Source organism: Sinohyriopsis cumingii, chromosome 15 (assembly GCF_028554795.1).
Source record: "Sinohyriopsis cumingii isolate HCF-2022 chromosome 15, ASM2855479v2, whole genome shotgun sequence".
Lineage (NCBI taxonomy): Eukaryota > Metazoa > Mollusca > Bivalvia > Unionida > Unionidae > Sinohyriopsis > Sinohyriopsis cumingii.
Genome location: NC_142975.1, coordinates 134148264 through 134173302, shown reverse-complemented (window position 1 = coordinate 134173302; position 25039 = coordinate 134148264). Strand labels below are relative to the sequence as shown.

The following is a 25039-nucleotide window of genomic DNA, read 5'->3' as shown; positions in this document are numbered from 1 at the left end:
CTCACTATCTGCAAATGATTTATCGAAACGTATGAGAGCAATGAAGATCGTAAATGAGTATCCTGCTGTGAGTTGCCATCAATGTAGCTCACACTTGTTCCCAATTTAGTTCAAACTGATAAGAAAGCTGTCTCTCGGCTAACATTTGTGTTTTTTCTTAGTTATATCGGCAATTAAAAAATCTAGTTTAGCATCGTCAATAACTAATCGACAACAGCTTCGTGTATGATCACGTGACCCGCCTTGTGTAAACTTACCGATTATCTTTCTACCGAGATCCTTTGCCATTTTATTTTCATAGTCAAGTTTGTCTTCATCCTCATTTGGATCTAATGATCGTTTTGTTTCTTCTGGTAACCAAACTGCTTTCTGCGGACTATACGACATCATTATTTCACTTACGGTCAATAATAAGATTCTTGAATCAAGCATACATCGTAATAATACTGTCGGTGCGCATATTTTTTTCTGAAAAGTGTTTGCCAAACCAGACATAACAAATCGGATGGAGATTTTCAGTAAGCTTAAATGATGCAACTCGTGCAAACCCGGTTATATAAAAATCTGGCAGAGGTCCGTTTACTGAAACCCTGTGATGTTGTGTGTTGGATGTCCAAATCTCATAAAGTATTCAGAACATTCACCCATACCGAGAAAGGTCCCGGATAACACGCAGTCATTTCAAGTGATATCATATTTCTGCAATCATATCTGGCATTCCATAATCCGCAGTGTCCGTATTCAATGCAACTTGATATCACATCATCGAGAAAATCAAACCGAGTCGACATCCATGAAACAGCTGATGTCGAATGCAAGAATACTTATCGTGAGAACATTCAAGAGACAGTATCATCATCGCCATCAGTATATGATCCTGTCTCCAGATATAAAACAGTTTATCTAAATGGACCAGGCGGATCAGGAAAGACAACATGTGTGGTTGAATTATTTCGTTGACTTGATAAAATCTCATACATATCATAGCTTCTTTCGATGGAAAGGCGACAAATGGACACCCAAGCGAATGGGAGCTAAACACATTCCCAAAATTATTATCTGGGATGAAATATGTGAAGTGTCGCTGGAGACACTAAAAATATTTCTTGACTGGTTATTGACAAAAAATACAGCTATTATCTCGTGCGACGACCATTTTCAGCCTCTACGTCTTGTTGGATTGTCTCGATGAACCACTGAAAGAGTTTAAAAGGTTAATCAGACTACAACCAGATAAAATTCAACACGAAATAATGCGTCAGGTAATTCCATTAACGTTACATAAAGATTTTATCAGATTATAGAACCTGTTGATTTGATCGTTTCAAGTCTAAAAAAATACGCGTGATAAACTTCAACAACAATTACTTTCGTTACATAACGAAACATTTTCCAGAATTACCCGTACCGTTATGTTATCGACCAGCAGATTCACGGCGACAGAATATCGAAGTTGATATACCAGGCGGAGGACGAAAAACTCTCATGTTTAGTGATATTGTTTTAGTTCCTTTAAGTGTGCTCGAGGAGGCGCTAAAAAATAAAATTTGGTCGCAGGGATACGCCGTAACAATCCATTCGTCACAAGGTCTAACCGTCATCGATACGAATGTATGGCTTGTTGATATTCGTATCGATTGGTCCAGTTTAGTTTATCTCGCAGTGTCTCGTGTTGGAAGAATATCTCATTTATACAGAAGTATGCTGACGGAGGTGTTATTTTATTGGTGAATTTTTATTATTCAGATTGATAAATTACAAATTAAGGAAATATGAGTTATCGACATGTCCGCACAACACTGAGACAGATATGTATATTTTTCATTGACCTGTACTTAACGATCTTATTAGTTTGATATTTATATAAAATATTTTTGTCCAAATTATTAAATCAAATCCATTTTGAGAAATTTGCGAATCTGACAGGATTTTTTTAACCATCCACGATTGGCTAAAACACAGAAGAGAACCTTTATATTTTTTTTCCATAGAGAGACCAGACAAAAATAAAATCTGACCCAATTAGAGAAAATATCAGTTAGTAAGAGGCTTTGGTTTAGGGTAATTTTCATTATCGTAGAAAGATTTTAATTTTTAAAAAAACCTAATGGGGGGGGGGGGGGATTTTAAAAAGGACTTGTCCGAAATCTTGTCGGATTGGCCCTTTCAGCTGCTGGAGTGATTGTAATCTGATGATCTGTTTAACCTTGTTAACAACACTCAGGTTACCTTCTAATTTTGACTACACTTGCAATATATGCTTATATCCTTAACACCTTTGATGAATTCGATGAGTTGTATCCGCGCACACCAATTAGTTGATACTACAGTCTACATCTGAATGGCTAAAGTTGTTACTGCCCTGGAAGCCGCACGTCTGGTCCGACTTTTTAAAATATCAAACTTGATCTTGGCTGGAATCGAAAACGAGCGAAATAAACCGATTCTAATTTGCTGACCTAGAAGGTGATTGGATAAGCGTATTACGATACTCTCTGGAGGCCATATTTCTGATTTTGATTTTGATCCAACTAGAAATATATGTCTATATCAACACGATTTTAAATGGATTTGATAATATATTAAATACACAGTTTCCAATGACTTAATTTATATCAATTGTTTGAGCTTGTTACCTCTCTGGAAGCCAAACAGTTTTATAATAATTAAATCTTCTTTCAGAACTTGTTAGGAAAATCCCGGATTTCCCAGGTTCCGGTATAGTTGTCGTGCGCAGTGCGGATTGTTTACAGTGGTTGCAGGTTTCAAAATGGCCGGGAAGAAAGGAAAGAGGGGTGCTCGAAGTACAGGAGATTTGGTATGGCTTTGAATTCCAATATTTATCTTGAAATGGAAGACCAAATTGTAACGCATAAATTACTATGGATGCTTAGAAATTTTAGAAATTATTCTTTTACGAGAAATGAGTAAAAGGTCTAAATTTTGTTGATAACTGAGGCTTTGCGTGCTGTGGCACGTCTCAAAGAATCTCCATTATTTACAATTTTATGAATCACTGACATCTGTTTTCTGTATAGAATCAGTGTGTATGCTGGTAATCTGGGTCATAGTTGAGATCAGTATTTTCCTCTCTGGAGTGACTGTGTAATGTTAACTTTGAAAATGTCTCATCCAGCCGAATTTAATAGAGTAAAGGTAAGATGAAATTAATAGGTTCTGGTGCTGAATAATTTATGAATTTATGGTAGCTTTCTGCATTATCGTGGGTTCTATGGTATCGCAGTATTCGAATTAAGTTTTTTTTTCTGCATTGCACCATCTATAGTATACTAATTTTATATACACTTGTTAGAAAAAAATTGGGGATCGCTGACGAGTACAACATTTTAAAATTACACACATGAATATCACTATTTCTAAATAATGGCCTATGTTCTCATATATAATCTATATATTTTTGTAATCTCTGTCACTGTAACAAATCAGTTAACCAGTTTGTCATCTGATAATGTCCAATGTTGTTATGCAAGAGTTTGATCACATGGTTACGATATTGTCAAAAACCAAGGGATTATAAGAGTCATAATATAAAGTATGGACGGTTTTTGTTTTGTGATGGCTTTTGCAATTGACAGGTGTCGACTTTAAAACTTTGTTATACTCAGTTTATTACTTTTCATTGAAACACTGAACATTATAAAGTCTGAGGTTGACATGGATGTTCCTGCTCATGTTTGTATGTCCATTCTAAGTGACACTCCTAGTTCTACTCTCCCCATACAGGTGGTTACAGATGCCTTTCTTTAATTCTCTCTGATAAGTTCCCATTGGACAGTACAGGTGGCAGAATGAGTGCCATGGAAGTAGCATTCACATTTCAAGTTGATTTACCCTTTGTGCAACATATACATCAAGTTCCTGTGGTCATCTGATTTAAATGGGAAATTAAATAACATCTTAATAATAATGTAGAGCAAAGACCAACAAATAGACATAAAATATCTTGAAGGTTGGTGTTTTTATTTATTTATTCGATGATTGCAAACTTTATACTACATCTTCTCTAGCCAAGGGTCCGATAACCCTATCTACACATTGGCATATCAAGCAGATATTTCTGTGCTTTGGGTCTGTGAAAATTAAGTTGTTCAAATTTAAACAATATTTATACATGATCAAGACAAGGGGAGCATACAACTTGAATGATAAATAAGCAATTTTCCAGTGTTGGTCCGTGTTTGCACAAATACCTTTCACTCAAATACACCTGTAATGGCTTCCCTCTGGTACATAGTCATACTTTTGATGTTAAACTTACAAAGTATCCTTTTTAGGTCAGTTGCAACCACCATTTTCAACACATGTACAATGCACCATGCTATTGGTTAGTTGGCCTTATATACTAAGGGAGGCAACACATGAAATCCAATGGATGTCGTTAGAACAAAGCACCAGTATCACTGTTGGATCTGCCTAGGTGTAGATAGGGTTATTGGAACCTTGGCTAGCGAAGATGATGATACCATAGCACTCTTGTATACATCTGTTGGATACAGGTCTTGAATATATTATTTAGATCATTATTATTTCTTTGAAGTGTTTACTCATTAAGTGACTCAACCCCATGCAGACAGGGGTGAGATGTTAGTGACCTGTAACTCTTGGCCTATGTATCTATCATTTCTTTATGGCTGAAAGAACCCAGTTGGACTACTGAACTGAGGCTCAGTATGGTAAATAGAGGTTACTTAGAAATATGAAAAACACATGGATAAGTTCCATTGGGTTGGCAGCTTAAGACCTGTGATTATGATTATTACCTCCTGCTATGTGGATATAAAATTTTTTTTAAATTTATAGTTTTTCTTAAACCTATTTAATTTGCAATCTTCTTGCTGCATAATATCATAAAAGCATATCTGAGTGTTTATTTTGCCACGCCCATTGTGTTTTTTTGTTCCAGTATGCCAGAATTTGTGAAATATAGTGTAAAATCAGACTTTGTAGGAGCCTAAGCACCAAGAGAAATTGGGATGCCAGAATTATGTCCCCTGACAGTCCTGCATCTATTTATATCCTCTGTATTGACACACTTATGCGTTTACTTACATCATTTCTTAAGATTACTTCTTTCATTGTGATTTACAATTTTTTTTATAGAAGACTGGTTAATTAAACTTGCCCTTGGGAAATTTGAGCTTGCCCCAAACATAATACCCCAACATGAGTGGAAAAGTGTAAGATAAATTGTGGGCTACTTTAAGAACATTACATTATATTTGAGAGAGGTGTCTTTGTTAGCAACATAAAACAATGTGCAGATAATTAGAGTTATAAAAACATCATACATGTATATGCTGGACAGATAATTAGATAGGTAGAAAAGGATTTAAATAGTTACTTTTAGGAGATAAAGCAATGTATAGGTAGAAGATCTGAACTGAAAAATTAACCAATAACATTATTGTAACTAGGGATTATCATTATTACACATATATAAGAACTTGACATCATGCTGGTTATTATTCTTTATTAGAGCTAGAAACTATTTCATGTTTCCTGACTAATCCCATCAACAACACTGAATGAAACACTGTTTGTAAGGATTTATTTATACTCACAACTGAAGGATTTGTGAACACTTATTTTTTTCATATACTTAACAATTATCATTGGCAACATGCATCAAAAACATTTGAAAAGCCATTTTTTGAGATTTAGGACATGTATATTTATTTATTTCAATGTTTACCAAGTATTAAGTATGTATTTGTAATTATCATGCTATCAACAGATCATAAACATAATTATCATGCTATCAGCAGATCATGAACATAATTATCAGGATATCATCAGATCATGAAAATAATTATCAGCAGATCATGAACATGATTATCATGCTATCAGCAGATCATAAACATAATTATCATGCTATCAGCAGACCATGAACATAATTATCATGCTGCTATCAGCAGATCATACACATAATTATCATGCTATCAGCAGATCATGAACATAATTATCATGCTATCAGCAGATCATAAACATAATTATCATGCTATCAGCAGATCATGAACATAATTATCATGCTATCAGCAGATCATGAACATACTTGCGATGCTGCATTTTTTGTACATTGATTGCTCTTTGAATAAAATCTTCCAGGTGGTTAATCATTACAGTTGACTGCTTTTTTTCTGTATAAACACACATGTCAAAGAAATCTCATGCTATATATTATTAACAATTGTTTAAGTTGCCAAACTGCCTGTGGCTAGGTTATGATCTGAAAGTTGTTGAATCCCAGATGCATAGAGCTATTACTATTAAAAAGCAATGATAAATTTTAACAAAAATATTTCTTATTCATCAGAACTTCTAAATAAATAGTAAATATTCACATTAGTACATCTGCATGAGATAATGCAAGACTGATGTTTACACTGACTACAAGATGAAACTGACGTATGATGCATGCAAGAAACTAAATAAAGGCTTTGACAAATATACTGCGATCACAGGGTAAAAACTTGCAGAACATTAAGCATTATGAATGGAACATGTACCCTTTCTCTCTCACATACACACAATCGATCCATCAATCAATCAATTTTTAGACTTGTCCAAATACCTGGAAACTTAAGCTTGCCCAAGCAGAATTTGAACCTGTTCTGGAAATTGGACAAGTGGATTTGTAAATCTTTGATAGTAATAACTCTCATTTAATTTGAAACATTAGCTATTTTAGAAAAGCATGTATATCAAATCTTATAATAACCGAAGGTTTTTCTTTGCTTTGAATGATTGTCTCAGCAAATTTGCAGAAATGTCAAGCATCAAGATTGCATGTAAAATATATGAAGAAGTACATCAAATCAATTTACATATTATTTGTTAGTTGTATGTTGTAACAACTATATTGTGAACAGTTATTGAAGTGATATGTTATTAAAGTGATTAAAAATGTTTACAAATATCGTAAAATATTTATAATAAAAATGGTACTTACAGCTGCCTCGCTTGGCGATTAAGAGGTTAGTGTTAGGGCTGGTGTCAGGACAATGTGACTGGGTGGGACATAATGCCACATGTCTGCGGCATGATGCCTCAGTACTAGGCATCACTATAAACTGTCACACTTCAGATATCATGGCGATATGACTGAAAGATTGTTAAAGTTATATTAAAAATCCAAATCACTCAAACATACACATACTTATTGTTATTCTTGCATTAACATCTTTAGCAGAATCAATATTATTGTTGTGTTCAGTATTTTTTTTTCAGGTGGAATTATTTATTTATATATTATTCACTGGGACTACAAAGTGCTAATCAATACATGTAATATTCTTGGACAGAAACATTAATCTGTGAATACATACAACAACATTTTTGGATTATATTATTATAATTCTTATCATATCACCACAACCTAGGATATTGGTACATTACCACATTTGAGACTACAGGCACATCAACACATTCAATATTTGAATTTAATTGGAATACCACTGGAATTCATATGGAACTTTATACATTTAGACTTGTGATACAACTTTTAGGACTATTGGGGATTTAGGTAATTCACAATATTGTAAGTTTTCTTTAAATTTTCACTTTGTATTCTTGGGAAATAAATTATATGTTGAAATTTGCAACACATTTTGTTTTTCCACTCATTTCTGTTACTTACATTAGGACCAAAGTCGTGTGTGTGTGTGTGTGTGTGTGATTTGGATTTTTAACATAGCTTTAACAATTTATCAGTCATATAGCTATGATATCTGCAGTGTGGAATTTCATATAGTGATGTCTAGCACTGAGGCATCATGCCACAGACATGTAGTATTATGTCCCACCCAATCACATTATCCTGACACCAGGCCGACCAGTCCTAACACTAACCTCTTAATGCTGAGCACCTAGTGAGGCAGCTGTTAGTACTATTTTTATAAGTCTTTGGTATGACTCCTCTGTCAGGGTTTGAACCCATAACCTCCTGCATCTGAGGCAGATGTTCTAACCACTTGGCCACTGGAGAGGTACCAAACAGTTGTAACAACATGGGAAATTAGTAGACAAAGATTATCTTTATACTGGTATTGCTGCCTACATTCTCTGTAAGGAAGCATGGTGTAGAGTGGATTTTAGTGCATAAGTAGGCAGTTAAATGCCCTTCGCATTAAAACTTATAATTGATGATACAAATATCTTTCCATGAATGAATGATTTCTTTTGGTTTTAATAACAAATTGCTCATGTCACAAGTTCACTTTTTATCTGACCTTTGGTAGAGCTTGTTTCTTATGGAAAAATGATCACTACATTGATGATTGAAACCTGGCTTGAGAGTCCGCCTTTCAAAATACAAAAAGTGGTCTCTTTAAGACAGGTGGTCTTCGAGGTTACCACATTGTAATATATATATATTGGTATTTCACTGTGTATAATGGGGAACCATAATATTATAGTTTGCCTTTCACTGAGGTAACTAAGCATCAGTATGAAGATTATATTTAACCTCATACTGGGATCGATAACCATACTTATGTTATTTGTTGGAGTGTCTTATAGAGGGGTTTTATAGTGAGGGATACTTATGTTATTTGTTGGAGTGTCTTATAGAGGTGTTTTATAGTGAGGGATACTTATGTTATTTGTTGGAGTGTCTTATAGAGGGGTTTTATAGTGAGGGATACTTATGTTATTTGTTGGAGTGTCTTATAGAGGTGTTTTATAGTGAGGGACCATTGTTACAGTATTTAAATAATGCATGAGTAATGCAGTCTTTCATGAAAGGTAGTCCCAAAAACAACAGTGGTTCTTTAAGCCACATTTTTCTGTTTTGCAGAATTTTGACTTATTTCAAGAAGTTCTACTTTTCATGGTATATATGCATATATATATTTCTGTATTTTCTTTACAGTCCACCATCACCCCAGCTTTTCTTCCAAGTGTGGCCTTTATGGCAGTACCAAGAACACGAACTACAATCGCCTCTGGTTCCCTGCCGCTGCTTACTCACGGCGTGTCACAAGATGTTCTTAACTCATCCCTAGTGGGGAAACCACCTCCTTCAGAAAACAATGATGTCTTCAGTGACCCAGAAAGTAGCTTGTATGATTATGAAGCAATGGAGGATCCTGGGTAGGTGATAGGGATTTAGGGTCCTTGTGATAAATCTGTATCATCCTAACAAACAAATGAAGTTATTTCATATAACCATATGAAATCCTACACATATGAACATTTGGATCACATGCAATCAATTCTACCAATGAACTAATAACTGTATAATTAAAAGGTAAATTGCATAACAATTCTAGCATCAACACTATTCATGAAATTGAATAAAATAGATTGCATAATAACTCTAGCATCAACACATTTCCATGAATCGAATAAACGATACATAATATGGAAACCTAGTCATAGCAAACACGTTTGCTAAATCAGTTGAATAATAGAATATTATATGAAACTAAAATTGTGTACCTTAGCTGTTCTCTTTCAGAACTTGTGCGTCCTAGCAATAAATATGTCTTTCTTTTTAGAAGAAGACCACCTGGCCCCTTTCTTGTTTCACGAGGAAATCACTAATCTCTTTTTGCTTCCACAGAATTGACTGAAATTTTCAGACTAAAGAATTTTGACTAAGGTCGTCACTTTAAAGTTTGATTGTTCTAAAGTGTATGCCCTAATTTATTCTGCCCAATCATAGGCAGTGGTCTTTAATTTTTCCCAAAGAAATAATTCCTTTCATCAGGTTTAGACAGCTCAGAATCTGTGAACGACAGTGCATAACAATTTTACTTTGAAAAAATGATAAGTGGACAAGTAGTTAGTTATCTCGTCAAGTGGTGGAGAGAATTGCATAAGCAAGATGGCCCGTCACTTTGAAAACGTACAAGGAGAAATGGAGCACAAACAAATTGTACCGCTGAAAACATCAATACCTCAAATAGCTAACTTCCTACTATGGCGATTGGATGATAAACAGGTTAATTAAAATTAAAGGCTACCATTTTATGATAACCAACATGCTGCATCATTGTGGAAGAGAGGTTGCCAGACAAAACAAAGATCAATCTAATCTAATGTCAGATTTTGAATTTTAACACATCCAGAGGCAAAATGGAATCAATCACGAGTGCTTACATGACTGAATAAGATTCAATATGAATTGCTGTCACTGGGTGAAGTGGTACTTACGAAGGTTCTAAATAGTGCTTTGAGAGAGATCATGCTACCAAAGAATGAATCAATTTGCTATGTGGATTGTTCATTGAGATCAGAGTCCACTTTCTTCAGCTTGATCTCAGTGATCTTTTATCTCAAAAGGCTTGACACAACCTGTTGGAACCTGTATACCATAACAGAGCAGGTTACCTTCCTGAATCATTTGACAGCTTTATAAAGACATGGCTTCATGATCTCCCTGACATATGAAGTCTATTCTTCAGTCAGGTTATCTAGGGGCTGTTTCACACTCCGCCTCTTACCTATTTTCTTAAGGTGTTATATTTAGTTAATGTATCTAAGGAAACTAATTTTTTGCAGTAAAATGAGAATGTGCCTTATGCTCCAGTTGTAACTCAAGCATTTACATGAATTAGCACCAATGCTTTATCAAGGGGAGATCACTGCATCAAAATGCCACATAGCTATAATAAAAAAAGTTAAATATGAAAGGACTGGATTTGTAGGGTAATAGTAGTTCGTCTTAGGTATTATTATCAGGTTTACTTTATTAAGAAACAGTTTAGTAGAATATTTTTTTCAAATTATTCTGTTTCTCACATGATGGGCCACTCCATTTATAAAGCCACATTTTCTTTGTAGAAAGGTTGTCTCATAAAAGAGAATCACTGTATAAATTAATATCTAAGCTTACTTAAAGTCATTGACTATGTATGCACAGTTGAAAATGTTCAGGGTCACTGAGAACACATGAGACATGACTTGCATGCACTATTTGCATTTCATCATCACCATGCATTGTATGTGCAGAATGGTCAGAGGGGATGATGTATATCATAAATCCACTGAGCATAACTGAGCACAGCCAGAGTAAGTCCAAGTGCATGGTGTTTGAATCCATCTTCACTTTCTTCTATCACCAGCCATTCTAGTTGTCTTTGCTGCCTGCTGGCATGCCCAATTTCTGACCAGCCATAACTCTTAGCAACCAGTGATTGATCATTTGACAAGTCATGCTTCACCAGTTCACGTCACTGGGTCTGATTTTGATGGTATATCCTTTGGATAGATTCCACAATATGCTGAAGGATGATGACACTTTTTCCACTGCATTTGTTTTGCATACTGGGTCTAATGGTACCCCTTTTCTGGCTGCTCAGGTCATCTGATGGCAGTCTCAACCAAGATGAAACAATTGATGCATAGTGGCAGAACAGAGAATGGCTTATGGCAGGATATCTCCAAAAGAAACCTCCATCTAAAGATTATATTTCTGTATAAACGCTAGTTCATACAGTCGGGGGCCCACCTGTTGCCCGGCTTCACCACAGTCAGTGACATTTGGAGGGCTTTTGACATCATCATTCTGAAACTGTTGGCCATAATCAGTGCCTTTCGTGCCTGGAAGGATCAGCTTGTAATGTCTGAACAATCAATTTTAGAGATGTACCTCCTCAAGTGGAGGGGGGTAGATCACCCAGCTTCTGTGTCCTGGTCTGGGACTTAATATCATGGTTCTCCCAAAAGAAATTTATTGTTCGTGCCTGACACATTTCTGGCATGCTTAGTACACTGACCAACTTCTTGCTGAGTTGTCCCTTCATCTGTCAACGTTTGATTAACACTCCTTGGAGCACCTGAAGATACATCACTTTGCCATTACCTCTGGTGGTGTACCCAGAGGCCTGTGCTTTTGATGATCTGTTAGTCAGTTGGAATAGGTTATGAAGCTACACCTTGTCTCCAGTTTATTAGATGCTATAAATAATCCAGATAATGAGTAAGACCAAGAATGTGGTTCTGATAACCATTCTCAGATGTGACAAATCTTAGGTGAATGATCTACTCAGCCTAGTAATAGTTGACTCTAGGAAAATCCCCATGACATCCATCTTTTTCAAGCATCCCAAATAGCATATTTTCAACACTGTACAGACAGATTTCTGCCATCTTTCCTAGCACCTGTCAGAAGAGCCATGCACTGAAAAGAATGCAACTCTTTTTTTTTTTGTGGAGACCGTCATACTTGCTAGTTTGAAGGCGTGCAAGGAAAAGTGGTACATATTTATTGGGAGGGTATAAGGGAAAATACAATGTTGCCTTGTAAACCTCAATTCTTGCCCTGTCAGTAGTCTAATATTTTACAGAACCAAAATTGCCTCATCAAGATTTCAGCTCATGAGATTGAAGTGATCTCTGTGAACCTGTGTTTGAATGTAACATCTCTATCCAAGACATTGAAGCGGTAAGCTGGCATGTCCTTTTCAAGCTTCTGTCTTTGAAATATAGCATTGATGAAGCTGAATCCGGTGAGGCCAGTGGCTGCAGCCCCGTTGATAACCAGACCTTATTAAAATCAGTACAGCCTCATGGGCATGGGTTTGTAGCTTTCCTGGAATCTTCTAGGTTTTTTTAATAAGAAAGCATCTTACAGTTTTCATTAGCAGTGTGTACACATCACATTACTTTCCATTGTGCTGCCTTTACGTTAGATGAATGGTTTTATCCTTCATGTAGGGACTCCAGTCATGTCTTTGGAAGGGTAGCTATGTCTGAGATTGGATACTTTTGCATGGACATCATTCCTCATATTACTAGTTCTTCTAACATTAATGTCATTGAGGAATGTATTTGATGGAGATAGGAAATTTTATCGTAAATTGTTTCACTGAGAATATTTAACTGATTGTATTATTATAAATTTTATCACACCTACCTGCAAATGCTGGCATCCTCATATGATGTTTTGCTTAAGAATAATCTGAGAAAGACATGGTATGTAGGTAGCCATTTAGTAGTAACAAATTGAAATAATTATGTAAGAATTGTTAATCTGTTCAAAACATCACTTTTTAACACAAATTTTAATGAGAGAAATTTAGAACAATAGTTTAACAATTATTCATCAAACATTTCCAGTTAGTTTTTTATGAGGTCACTGAAATTTTGGTTTCAAAACTGTTAATTTAAAATTAATGACATTAATTTAAAATTAATGACATCCAGTTAGTTTGATTCAAATTATATTAACTGTTATCTAAGATCCTCCAACAAATTAATACCATTAATGTTTTTACAGGTATGCCTCAGTGGAGATGCTGGCTGCACAAGGAAAACGAAAGAGCATATCTGATCGATTACCTGCACCTCATCCTGGCATGGAGTCAAATACTGAGCAAATCATCAGACCACAGGAAACTGGTGCGTCTTCCTTAAACGAAATTTATATATACTGGAAATTCTTTATTACTATTATTACTATGTAGAGCTTATCAGCAGATTTTCTTGTTCAGGGAAGATCCTTTAGTAGAAATGAAATTTTTTATATAATGAATGGCTGTCCTGCTGGCTCAGATTTAGGTACCTTTGACTAGTACTACTTTAGACAGCAGCTTTTAATGTACTGAATTTTAATAGGCAGGTGGTGAGACCTCACTTTTTTGTAACAGGAAACACAAGTTTCTTCAGTTCTGTTATGCAGCTTTGTCAATATATCTATGCTCCCTTTTTCTCATCTTATAACAATTTTATGGTATAAAAGTTACTATGCCAACACTGCTATAAGGAGAAGATGCACACAGCATTATCCTTGCCTGTCCATATACCAGGTAAAATTTTCAAGGAGTGATTATTCCAGAATTGATGTTCTAGTCATGCAAATAGGATACATGGAAAGCAGTCTCAAATTAGACTATTTGTTCCTTTTCTGTCTGATATTTGGACTAGATTTAGGGAAAGTTTATTAACTAACCAGTTATTTTTAGTTTTCTGTGATAGTTAACAATACAAATTGCTGTCCCTTGCATTTTGAATTTAGACCAGTAATTTTCTTTTTAAAATTGTTATTGCAATTCTTTATAATTATTTAAATTTTTGAGAGCTTAACTTTAATATGCACCAGCAGCTATTTTTTTTAAAAATTGGAGAATTTCTTTCAGGTTAACATTGTTATTGACCAGGGCTGCTCACTATACCATGGCCAATACTTTGACGAGTTTGGCTAGTTTCCTCTGGACATGACATGTTCCATGCTCTCAAACCTTGTCATACCATCCCCTTGTCATACCGTCACTTTCCAGACAACCCTGTTTGGGTCACCATTGCTCTGGAGGCAGAATAGAGAAATTCGGAGACAGGAAGGGTGAGAACTGAAACTCCACCTTTACCTATTAACCCATGTGGGCGTTTGGAACCACTCATCCCCCACCCATGCGAAGTAATGTTAAGCGGTTTCAGGACTGGATCTTCTTAGTCTCATTTGCACCAAAATTGATCCCTATGAGTTGATAAGAAACCAAATTTTGTTCTCACTGGATCTCTCTATTCCCTCAAAATGGGAAGATGGGTTATACAGGTCATTCAGAGGAGCTGCAGGTTTATTCAGCAACAATCCCCTCCCTTCTCCTGCACTCCCTCCACGGATGCACCATCAGATCAGGTGATGGATGCCTTCCTACAACAGGAGATACTCATCAAAAGACGGTGGAGCTTGTACAAAGATCAAAATCCCCAGGGTTTTAGTCTAGGCTGTTCCTTTTTCAGAAAGCAAACATCAAGTTGACTGTGGAGTCACCTCAACCAATTCAAGATGGAGATGGCGAGATCAATCCACCTCTCTGATTGATGGGATGAGTATGCCATCTAACAGATGCATATTTTTACATCTCTATCCACCCCATGTCATGAACATTTTCTCCATTTTTGCTTACCATGACACAGTTTATCAGTTCAGACTTCTATCTTTGGCCTCAACATCAGCCCTTGTGCTTTTATCAAGATTATGGAATACATTGTCACCCTATTCCAATTGATGCCATCTACAATGATGGCAGCATACCTGGATGACATCCTCCAGAAATATGTAGTAAGTTCTATTCTAACCCAAGGCAGGAATGATCTCTCTCTTTTAGATCATCCAGGCTTTCTGTTGACTTGGGGAAAAGTCAGAATTTTGGCTGTCTGGACATGGAATTTTTAACCTACTGGAATCTGGTGCAACTTCTTCATGTTCGCATAATCAGAATCATCAAGCTCATCAATTCCATTTCTAGAAGTCTTGGATTTTAGTGACAGGGTTTTCACAAACTCCTTGGTTTATTCTATGCGGCAGCAGACCTGTTCCCTCTTGGCTGTCATTTTTGTGTGGACATTGTGAGCACAATGGTGCCCCTTTTTAAGTCCCCTTGATCAAACAGTAATGATCATGCCCGAGATTCAATAATTCCTGCGTCATTGGTCAGCACAGGTTGGCTGACCATGGAAATCACACTGGAGAAACCCCAAGCAGAAATACATTAGGTACAGATGCCAGTGCATACAGTTAGGGTGCCCAGTTGTTGCCGACCTTCACTGCTATCAGTGACATGCGGGTGGGGTGGGGCAAATGGCTTCTACATATCTACATCCTGGAAATGAAGGCTGTCATAAATGCCTTTCACTTCTGAAAAGATCTACTCTGAGGCAAAAATGGTCCTCATTAAGCACTGACAACTCTGTGGTTGTGCCCTATCTCCTCAAACAGGGAGGCACCAAATCACCCATCCTGTGTTCTGATTTTGCAGTTTCTATGTTGGTGCAGCAATCTCCATATCAACGTAAAAATCAGACACATTCCGTGCAGACTCAATATCTTGGGCAACACTCCAGCCAGAAGAGGTCAAGTAATTCACACTGAATGGTCTCTCCATTGATCAGTCATCACTCAGATTTGTGCAATATGAGGACATGCGATGATTGGCCTGTTTGTGACAAGGTGGAATAACAAGCTTCCCACCATTGTCTCTCTAGTTCCAGGCCCAAAAGCTTGGGATATGGATGAACAGTCAATCATTTGGGAGGGGTTGTGGGCATTAGTCTTCCCTCCCATGGTGCTGATACTGAAAATAATCTAGATATTACGGGGTTAGATGATTAGAGGACAGCCTTGCGAGACAAACAGTTCAAGCCATTGATTGTGGAGAGAATCTTGAGAACAAGAAGGTCCTCCACTCAGAAGGTTTATGAGGGAAAGTGGTGTGCTTTCAGGGACTGGTGGCATACCAACAACATCGCCTCACTGCATGCCTCAATCCCTCAACTGGCTGACTTTTTCTCTGGCTCTTTGGGCAGAAACACTTGGCCCCAATTTCTATCAAAGACTATCGCCCTATGATATTGGACACATTTTGGCATCATGGGGGACATGTTTTTGGGCATGATATGGACTTATTGGATCTCTTCATTCCTTTTTGGACATAATTGATCAAAATTCCTGACTCAGTTACCAGTGGAACCAATCCTGGGTTTTAACATGGCTCATTTTAAATCCATGCAGACCTCTAGCCCACACTTCGCTAAGTCACTATCATTCAAGTCATGTTTCCTGATAGCATGCCGTTTATGTCAATCTGAACTCTCTTCAGTTCAGATCGGAAGGTTTGGTGGTTCTCTTGTAACACCAAACTTTGTAGCATTAAATAGGTTGCCATCTATTGGTAACCAAAGGGTCATCACTCGCTTGCTCTCTTACATAGACAGGTTAAGAACAGCATCCATACAAGATAATGTTTGCACTCTCAAATACTACTTGAAACACACTGGGACAAGTTGTGGCATGTGCAAACACCTCTTCCTTCCAATGTGAGCCTGAACACTGGAAATCACCCCTCAAGCCCTTGCGTCATGGCTAAAGTGGGTTGTGTGCACTGTGTACTTTGCCATCTCACCAGATCAGAGTCACCTTACAAAGATTACTGGTCAGAAGATTTGAGCCATCTCTGCGAGCCTTGTGTTCAAATGCAACATTTTGATCTGAGATATAATGAGAGCTGTTTGCTGGCATTGGAGTCAACCTTCTCGAGCCTTCATCATTTACTGTATCAGAGGCAAACCTTGAATCTGGTAGATCTAGTGGCAACATTACAGATGGCCACTAGACCCAACTAGATCAGTCAACACAGTCTGTTAGCTTCGCTGGATTTCTTGGTGAAAGAAGATTTAAATATTCATCTTCTTTTCTGTATGTTAGGGTCTCTGGTCAGGTGACCCCAGGTTTTGTTACTGATGTAATTAGAAGAACAGGTTATTGTTCATATGGGGAATCCAACTATTCTTACCAAGAAGGATTTATGAGGTAGAGGTCAGATGCTCAGCATCCACTCGTCCTATTACTTATTCTCCTGATGTAATGTGATTGGGGAATGTATTAAAAGGAGAAAGCAATTTTTAAGTAAATTTTGTTTCTCCAAGAATACTTACCCAGTCACATTATTTAAAACCTTCTCAATCACCCAGTCATGCGAGTCAGCTAAAAACTAGCAGCACTAGTGGGAGGGAATGGGCAAAAGTTATTGCCCTTTGTATGTTGAAATATACAAAAAGATGATTTTTCATCTTTAGTAGGGCAGGGTTTGTGACATAGCAGGCTAATATTCCTAACATAATGTTATTGGGTAAATACTTTCAAAGAAATATAATTTATACATAAATTTGCTTTTTATAGAATGTAAAACTGCTAGAGGTAAATGTGTGACCTCTTTCAAAGATGGTAAGCTTTATATTGCTAATATAGAATGTGACAGTAGGGCCTTATGAATTTAACATATTTAATACTTAGTTAATGATGATTTTCTTCAGCATGGCCATTTTTCGTAAGACATTTTATTGGATTGGAATTAAGATCTTTTAATCCAGATATAGACTTAAATGAATATATCCATAATTTCAAAAATTTTAATGCATTAAAATCTTGAGAAATTCACAGAAAACAACCTGGATTTTATTTTATCAGTGAAGTGTTTATTAAGATAATTTGTCAGTTAGAACTGGACATTTTCCTTTTAGAACTCATGATTGAAAGGTTACATAACATTGATTTTTGTAGAGCCTGGAGTAACTTGACCAACGTTTTATTTGGTTCTAATTAGGCCCCTGCTGGAGATGTGTTCTTTAAAATCAAATATAATATTGTAGCCGTTAACTACAATATGTTCCTTAAAACAATTTTCAGTCAAAATCATCCACTTTTTGTGTCATGGTGTTGAACTTTAGATCTCTTTTTTTTTATACTGCAAACTAATACACCCATTACAACATCATGTAATGTAAGTGGATTAAGAAACTCTCTGGAAACTCCCTCAACACATTTTATTTTTTTTATTACATAAGGCTTTATTCTTAGAGCTGAGCTCAAGGACCTTTGCATTTTATTAGCAACTGAATACAAATACAGTAAAACCTGTCTTGAGAGACCATCTGTCTTGAGAGACTGGGATCATTTAATTGCGTGTCATGAGAGACCACCTGTCATGAGAGACCATTACGTTTTTCAGCAAAAATAAGACAGAGAGTAGTTGAGCATTGAATATAAATACTTTGTTAACATGTTTTGTGGTTGAATTCTTGTTCTAATCCACATAGATATTGTCCATTTTTGCAAAGTATTTTGACCTGCTGCATATCCAGTTTAGTAGTAAAAATAAATGTACTTATTTCTTACAGTTGGTTGTAATTATGGCATGTAATATATAGATTACACTGTTTTGCCCAAATTATGCTTTTTTGCCACTTATTTCGGCCAAAATTATTCTTATACGTCCTAAGGCTCGGCATGTATGATTAAGTCCACCTGGGAGTTCAGACAGTTCACATACAATAACGTGTATTATTTTCTCTAAATTATAATTAGCATCATTTACCAAATCTCAGAAAGAAAAGTTTACAAATACTCAAATAAATGTGATTCTTCTTCAAATATGTTACCTGATCATAATACCTTAGGAGAACTACTACTTTCTCACAAATGTGTCCCTCCCAGATTAAAACCTTTTAGCAAAAGAGTTAATCATTACCAATCCCCCTCTGTAGAAGTTGGAGTGATTTTTCCTTGACGCTGCAATTGGTGCCAAATCCAGTGAAATTGTCAATTGCTACTTCCACTCATGACAGGTAGCATGCTCTATACAGACAGACAGACATCACAAAATCCATACCAACAGTTTGGAAGTTTTCTTACCTTAAAACAAGCTGGATGAGTTTCATTTTTGAAGGGATGTATCCTCCTGTATATTTCCAACTTTTCTGTTCTTTCTGTCATCAACACCAAAGTTTATGACTTTTTAATGTTATCACTTTGCCATCTTCACACACTTTTGTGCCTTTGGTACATACTTGCACTGCTCGGGATGGTGTCCCCTCACATTGCTTTAACCATATTGATAAGTTAACCATATTAATAAGTGCAGGTCTAGTGTGTAATATAGAAAACTCATTAAATATTGCTGTATACTTTCTGCTATGTCCAGATATATACAAGTTTTCTATTGTGTCTTACTGTCCACTTCATAGTCATGTATGTAATGTTTTTTTACTGATTTTACCTGTATAGAATATCACTGTATATAATGACATTAGGTCTTTCCAATGGGTAATATTGTTTCAGAATGTATGTTGTAGTGTCTACTTCCTAAGTATAAATAATTACACTTAGTGACTCTTTTATGTGCAGGTTTTGTGTGTACTTTAGAAAACTCATATTACTGTGTAGCTTCCACCATGGTCAGACACATGCATGTAAGTTTTCTGTGCTTGGTTTACTCATAGTATTCACTTCATACTTAAGCGACACTTTAGTGATTTTACTGTAAAATTGACTTTCCTTAAGGGTAACTTGTTAATAGAGTTATTTAGTGTCAGATTCAAAAGTATTAATAGTGATGCTATAATTCTTGACCTGTACAAGCCATGTGCACCCTTTTATAGATATTTATAATAATCTGCACAGATGCTTTTAAGTTCATAAAGCTGGATGCATGCTACACTAAATCTGTATTTTGTCTGCTTTATTTTGGAATTTTAAATGAAAGACCTCTAGTGAAATCCAGCTGGTCATAAATTAAAAATGTGCCAATTTGACCATCCTGAAAATCTTGGGCACCCCAACTAATGAGCACAAGACAAAAGAGCTCCAACATAAGAGCGCTGACAAAAGAGCGCCCTGTAATTACCAACAAAAGAGCGCCAAAATAGTGCCAGACACAATAGCAGGTTATACAAATAATATAATATTAAAACATTCTAAATAACTTAGATGAAGTGTAAAAATTTTGAAGATTAGAAATCACTTGAATAACGTACACGTACTTTGATTTATAGCTAAATTTCTAAATTGTGGGCAATGCGTCGTAGATAATCGATCACATTATCGTTATTATATGTTGGAAGAAGCGCTTGTAACCTTCTGTTGAGCTGGACATATTTGTTCTCAGAAGCTTGTGGCTGAATCACTCCAGATAGATGACGTTCCATTTGTATTTCTACATGATCTTGCTCCAGCCGGAAATGGTTGACCCAAGCCCTAAATAAAGATGGTACCAATATTGCATGTAGTATGTCTGCCAGATGGTTTCAGCATAAAGCATTTACACTGGATTTCATGGAACCCTTTTTAACGAGTCAAGTGCCAGTCCCTTTGATAGACTTCTATATCTATGTGCCTCTTTTATTTTTCCTGCACTTTTGTGAAGAGTGGAGATAATGAATGTCATTACCCCTGTGTACCAGTTCAGACATCTTTCCCATTATTTGGTATGTCCATCAATCCATAACAGAACATGTCCTTCAACAACTCCCACACTGATTGGATGATTTTAATGAAACTTTGTTGGCTAGATATATTGTTGGTACAGATATGAAATGAAGTTGTACTTTTTTCTTGGTCCCATTTGATCAGAAATTTTTGAATGATTGTCAGAAATGTGGTCATTTATGAGAACATAGTTCATCATTGCTTCTCCTCCCAAACCACTTGAAGGATTTTATTGATACTTTGTTGGTTATGGTTGGTGCAGATGTTCAATAAGGTTTTACTTTTTTTCCTCTAGCCCATTTTCAAAGAACAAATGTCAGAAAATATTTATTTTGGGGATTTAATTCGTCACTTCTCATATATGGGTTGGGAAATTTTTTAAAACTGTATTCTATATTTGTGGTTGTTGTAGATGTAAAATCAAGTTTTAATTTTACAATTCTGACTCTGTAGGGGTAAATAATATTCCTCTTGTCTTTCCTTCCTTTCTGCTGTCTGGCACGCTTCAATGCAACTAGTCCCACATTTTTTAATGTATTGTCATGAAATTTTGTAAATATTATGTTGTTGTTGCTGTCGGGTTTAACGCCATTTTTCAGCACATGACAGGCTATACATTGCGGCCAGTATTAATGGTGGAGGAAGAACCCGGAAAGAACCACCGACCCACAAGAAGCTACTGGCAAGCTTTCTCACATACTCACGTTGGCTGAATCCAAGACTCGCACCCACGCAGAGGTGAGATGGCAGTGATCCGTAACGGATAGCGCTTTAGACCACTCAGGGCCCCGTAAATATTATGATTGTGACCTGAAGATGAGCATATGCTAGACAAATAACTATTGTTCAGATTGTTCCTCATTTGATCTTGAAGTAGTGTATGACAAAATCTCATTAGTACAACTAGTCCTGCATATTACTGACTGTACATTGTAAATTGTGATAGGCAGCCCTCAGCAGGTTCATTCTTTTTTGTACATTTGAATGAGTATATAAATTAGTGAACTGTATATTGTATGTTTTTCTTTTGAGCCCTCATCTGTAGTGGCTAATCAAAGGTAATTATTGATGAATAAATTATGCTATTGGTTATGTCTCTGGTGTTCATCAAAGCCTGTGACTTTCACACAGTAATATCAGACTTCTAGCGGTGGACAATGCTATATGGTTCCCTTAAGCAGATTTTCAAAACAACGATTTTCAACTAACCAGGCCGTAAGACCAAGAAAGCTCAATATGGTATGGTTCTACATCCATGAAGTGTAACAGTTGCTTGTTACAACTCTGGATCACACATTTCTGATCCAGTTTCAATCAGTCTTGGAATATGGGTTTATATCGCTAAAATCTTTGACATTTTCAATAATGAGCAAGATCCATCATTATTAATGAGGTGATATTGCACCTGGTTGGCTAACCTCATTACCACTCTGTAGGCCATATTTCTGATTTTGATCAAATTGGAATATATGATTACTGGTTTATCGTTAAGATCTTGAGGAAATCTATAATAAGCAAAAGCCAAGCATATTAATTAGCTCATCTTGCATCAGATTAGTTTAACCTGTTACCATTCTGAAGGTTGTATTTCTGATCTGATTGTGATAAAACTTGGAACATATGCTTTTATCATGAAAATCTTGGACAAGCTCAACAATGAACAAGAACCATGCATACTAATAAGGTGATCTTGCATCTGATTGGCTGAACTTTTTATTCCTCTAAAAGGCATATTTTATATCTTATTTTGATCAAATTTTTGCAGTGTGAGTTTATATCATAAATAATCTTGGATGGATTGGATAATGAGTTAATAAGATAATTTTATTTGAGCTTATCATCATTCTAGGGGGCCCCGAGTGGCCGAGTGGTCTAAAGCGCTCTTCGTTATGGATCACTGCCATCTCACCTCTGTCTGCGGCGGTTCGAGTCTAAGATTCAGCCAATGTGGGCATGTGAGAAAGCTTGCCAGTAGCTTCTCGTGGGTCGGTGGTTCTTTCCGGGGTTTTCCGGGTTCTTCCTCCACCATTAACACTGGCCGCCATGTGTAGCCTATCGTGCTGAAAAAATGGCGTTAAACCCCACAACAACATTCTAGAGGCCATATTTCTGGTTTTGATGAATTTGGAATATATGCTTATCTTATTAACATCTCAGACAAGTTTTTTCATGCATACGAACTTGGTGACCTTGCATTTTTTAAATCAAATTTTATGCAGAATTGTAATATAAGCTTATATCATCATGATGTTGGATAGGTACAATAATGGGCAAGAGCCATGCATATTGATGATGTAATCTTTCAGCTGATTTGCTGATATTGTTACCACTATGGAAGCAAGGTTTTTGATCAAACTTAGAACATATGTTTATATTGTGAAGATCTTGGATGGGTTCAGTAATGAGATCCACATATTAATGACATGCTTTTGCAACTGATTGACTAAACTTGTTGCCATGCGAGACCATATTAATGATCCAGTTTTAATCATATTTGGTATACATGCTTATATCATCAAGCTCTTGTTCAGTGAGATGCATACATATTAATGAATTGGCCTTGTGTCTGATTGACTGAGTTTGCTAGCACTCTGGAAGTCATATATCTGATCTGATTTTGATCAGACTTGAAATCTTCACTTATGTCGTCTAGAGCAGGGATGGCCGTAGTGTAGATCATGAGCCGTATGTTGTTCACACAAGCCTGTTTTGCACCTCTTATGATGTACCTAAAACAATTGGATTTTAAAAAAAAATTATATCAAAATTTGCTGAATAACACTGAATATTGTTTAAAAAAAGATTAGTTTATTTTACCATTACTCTCCACAAAAACAAGCTCCTCTTACCACACTGTCTTAAATCCTCTAGTCTTCTCTTCATATTTACATTTTCCTGATGTTTGCAAAAATATATGGATGGCTCTTTCCAATATTGTGGCTCCCAAAGTTTGTCTAGTTGGCTACCCCTTGTGTAGATCTTGGATGGGATTAACAATGAACAGGATCTACACATGTTAGTGATGTTACCATGCATCTGATTGGCTGAGCTTGTTATCACTCTGGAAGCCATATATGTCATCTGATTTTGATCAAACGTTTTGAATATATGCTTCTATCTTCAGGATCTTGAACAGTTTCATTACTGCGTGAATCAATACATATTAATTAGGTGATCTTGCATTTGATTGGCTGGGCTTCATACCACTTTTGAAGCCGTAATATGATCTGTTGGGTTTAATATCATCAATATAAAGGATAAATTCTATTACAAGCAAGAGACTGCATAATAATTATGCCTTCATCTTTAAAAAGAATTATTATGAGATATATATATATATATATATATATATATATATATATATATATATATATATATATATATAATGTGTTATAAAGTTTATAAGATAGTTAACATAGGAATGTTCTCACACTACTATATAATCCTATGTTCTCACACTACTATATAAGCCTGCATCCTGAAACAGTGAACTGTTCAGTTATGTAAGCCACTTGAGCAATATGAAAAGAATTAATAAAAAATATGACATTAACATCAGGTTTTTATGAATGCATTATAGTACTTGTACTTTAATATTTTATAAAAGGGTGTTCTTTTTATGTTTTTTTTTTCTTTATTGCCCTGTATGTGAATCAGTAAGTATGGGTGGCTATGTATTTAGATTGGTTTTATAGGTAGATCTAATGGTATGCCAGCACAATACTGCTTTACAGTGCCAATTAAACATTTTTATAAAGATTCCAAGTTGAGATGTAAAGATAATAAATTATGGACATAAACTCTAATTAAAAATGGGAACAACATGTTTTTTTGTCAAGATTGCTCTAGTCTAAACTTAGTTAATGAATAGCAGGGATATGCATGTCTGTGACTGAAAGTACAGAATAGCAGGGATATGCATGTCTGTGACTGAAAGTACATCTAGTATATACTTATGGAGTTCTTTATTCTTCCACAGGTCAGAGTTTCTCAGGTGTAGAGTCTCAATTAGAACCACATGATTCATCAGCTTTATATGCATCCCCTATGAAAAAAGGGCAGAAGGTAAGGAATAAATGTCACATGAGTAATGATCAGGAGGTATATAATTGAAAAGGTGTTTGTTATCCTTCATTTCATCTGCTGTACCATAAAGACAAATGCCTCTCAATAAGATCTTTAAAAAATGAAGGTCACCTTGTTGATTGGATCCCATAACTTCTAGTTTTAGAAGTGAACCTTCTAGTCCATCCAGCTTTGGACACTTGCACTTCACATTAAGAAATTTGGTAATGCATTGTGGCTACAGGT

At 36.0% G+C, this 25039-nt stretch overlaps 1 protein-coding gene across 2 annotated transcripts in view; it reads left to right on the top strand.

The window, feature by feature from the left end:
• The first annotated feature begins 2765 nt into the window (after positions 1-2765).
• LOC149782813 (centrosomal protein of 89 kDa-like) overlaps positions 2766-25039 on the top strand; it is a 158149-nt gene continuing 135875 nt past the window's right edge. For both annotated transcript variants that reach the window (XM_089934334.1, XM_089934333.1), the window contains exons 1-4: positions 2766-2818; positions 8891-9111; positions 13244-13365; positions 24708-24793. In XM_089934334.1, coding sequence (XP_089790460.1) covers positions 2771-2818; positions 8891-9111; positions 13244-13365; positions 24708-24793 — 477 coding nt within the window. In that variant the 5' untranslated portion in view covers positions 2766-2770. The remainder of the gene's footprint in view (positions 2819-8890; positions 9112-13243; positions 13366-24707; positions 24794-25039) is intronic.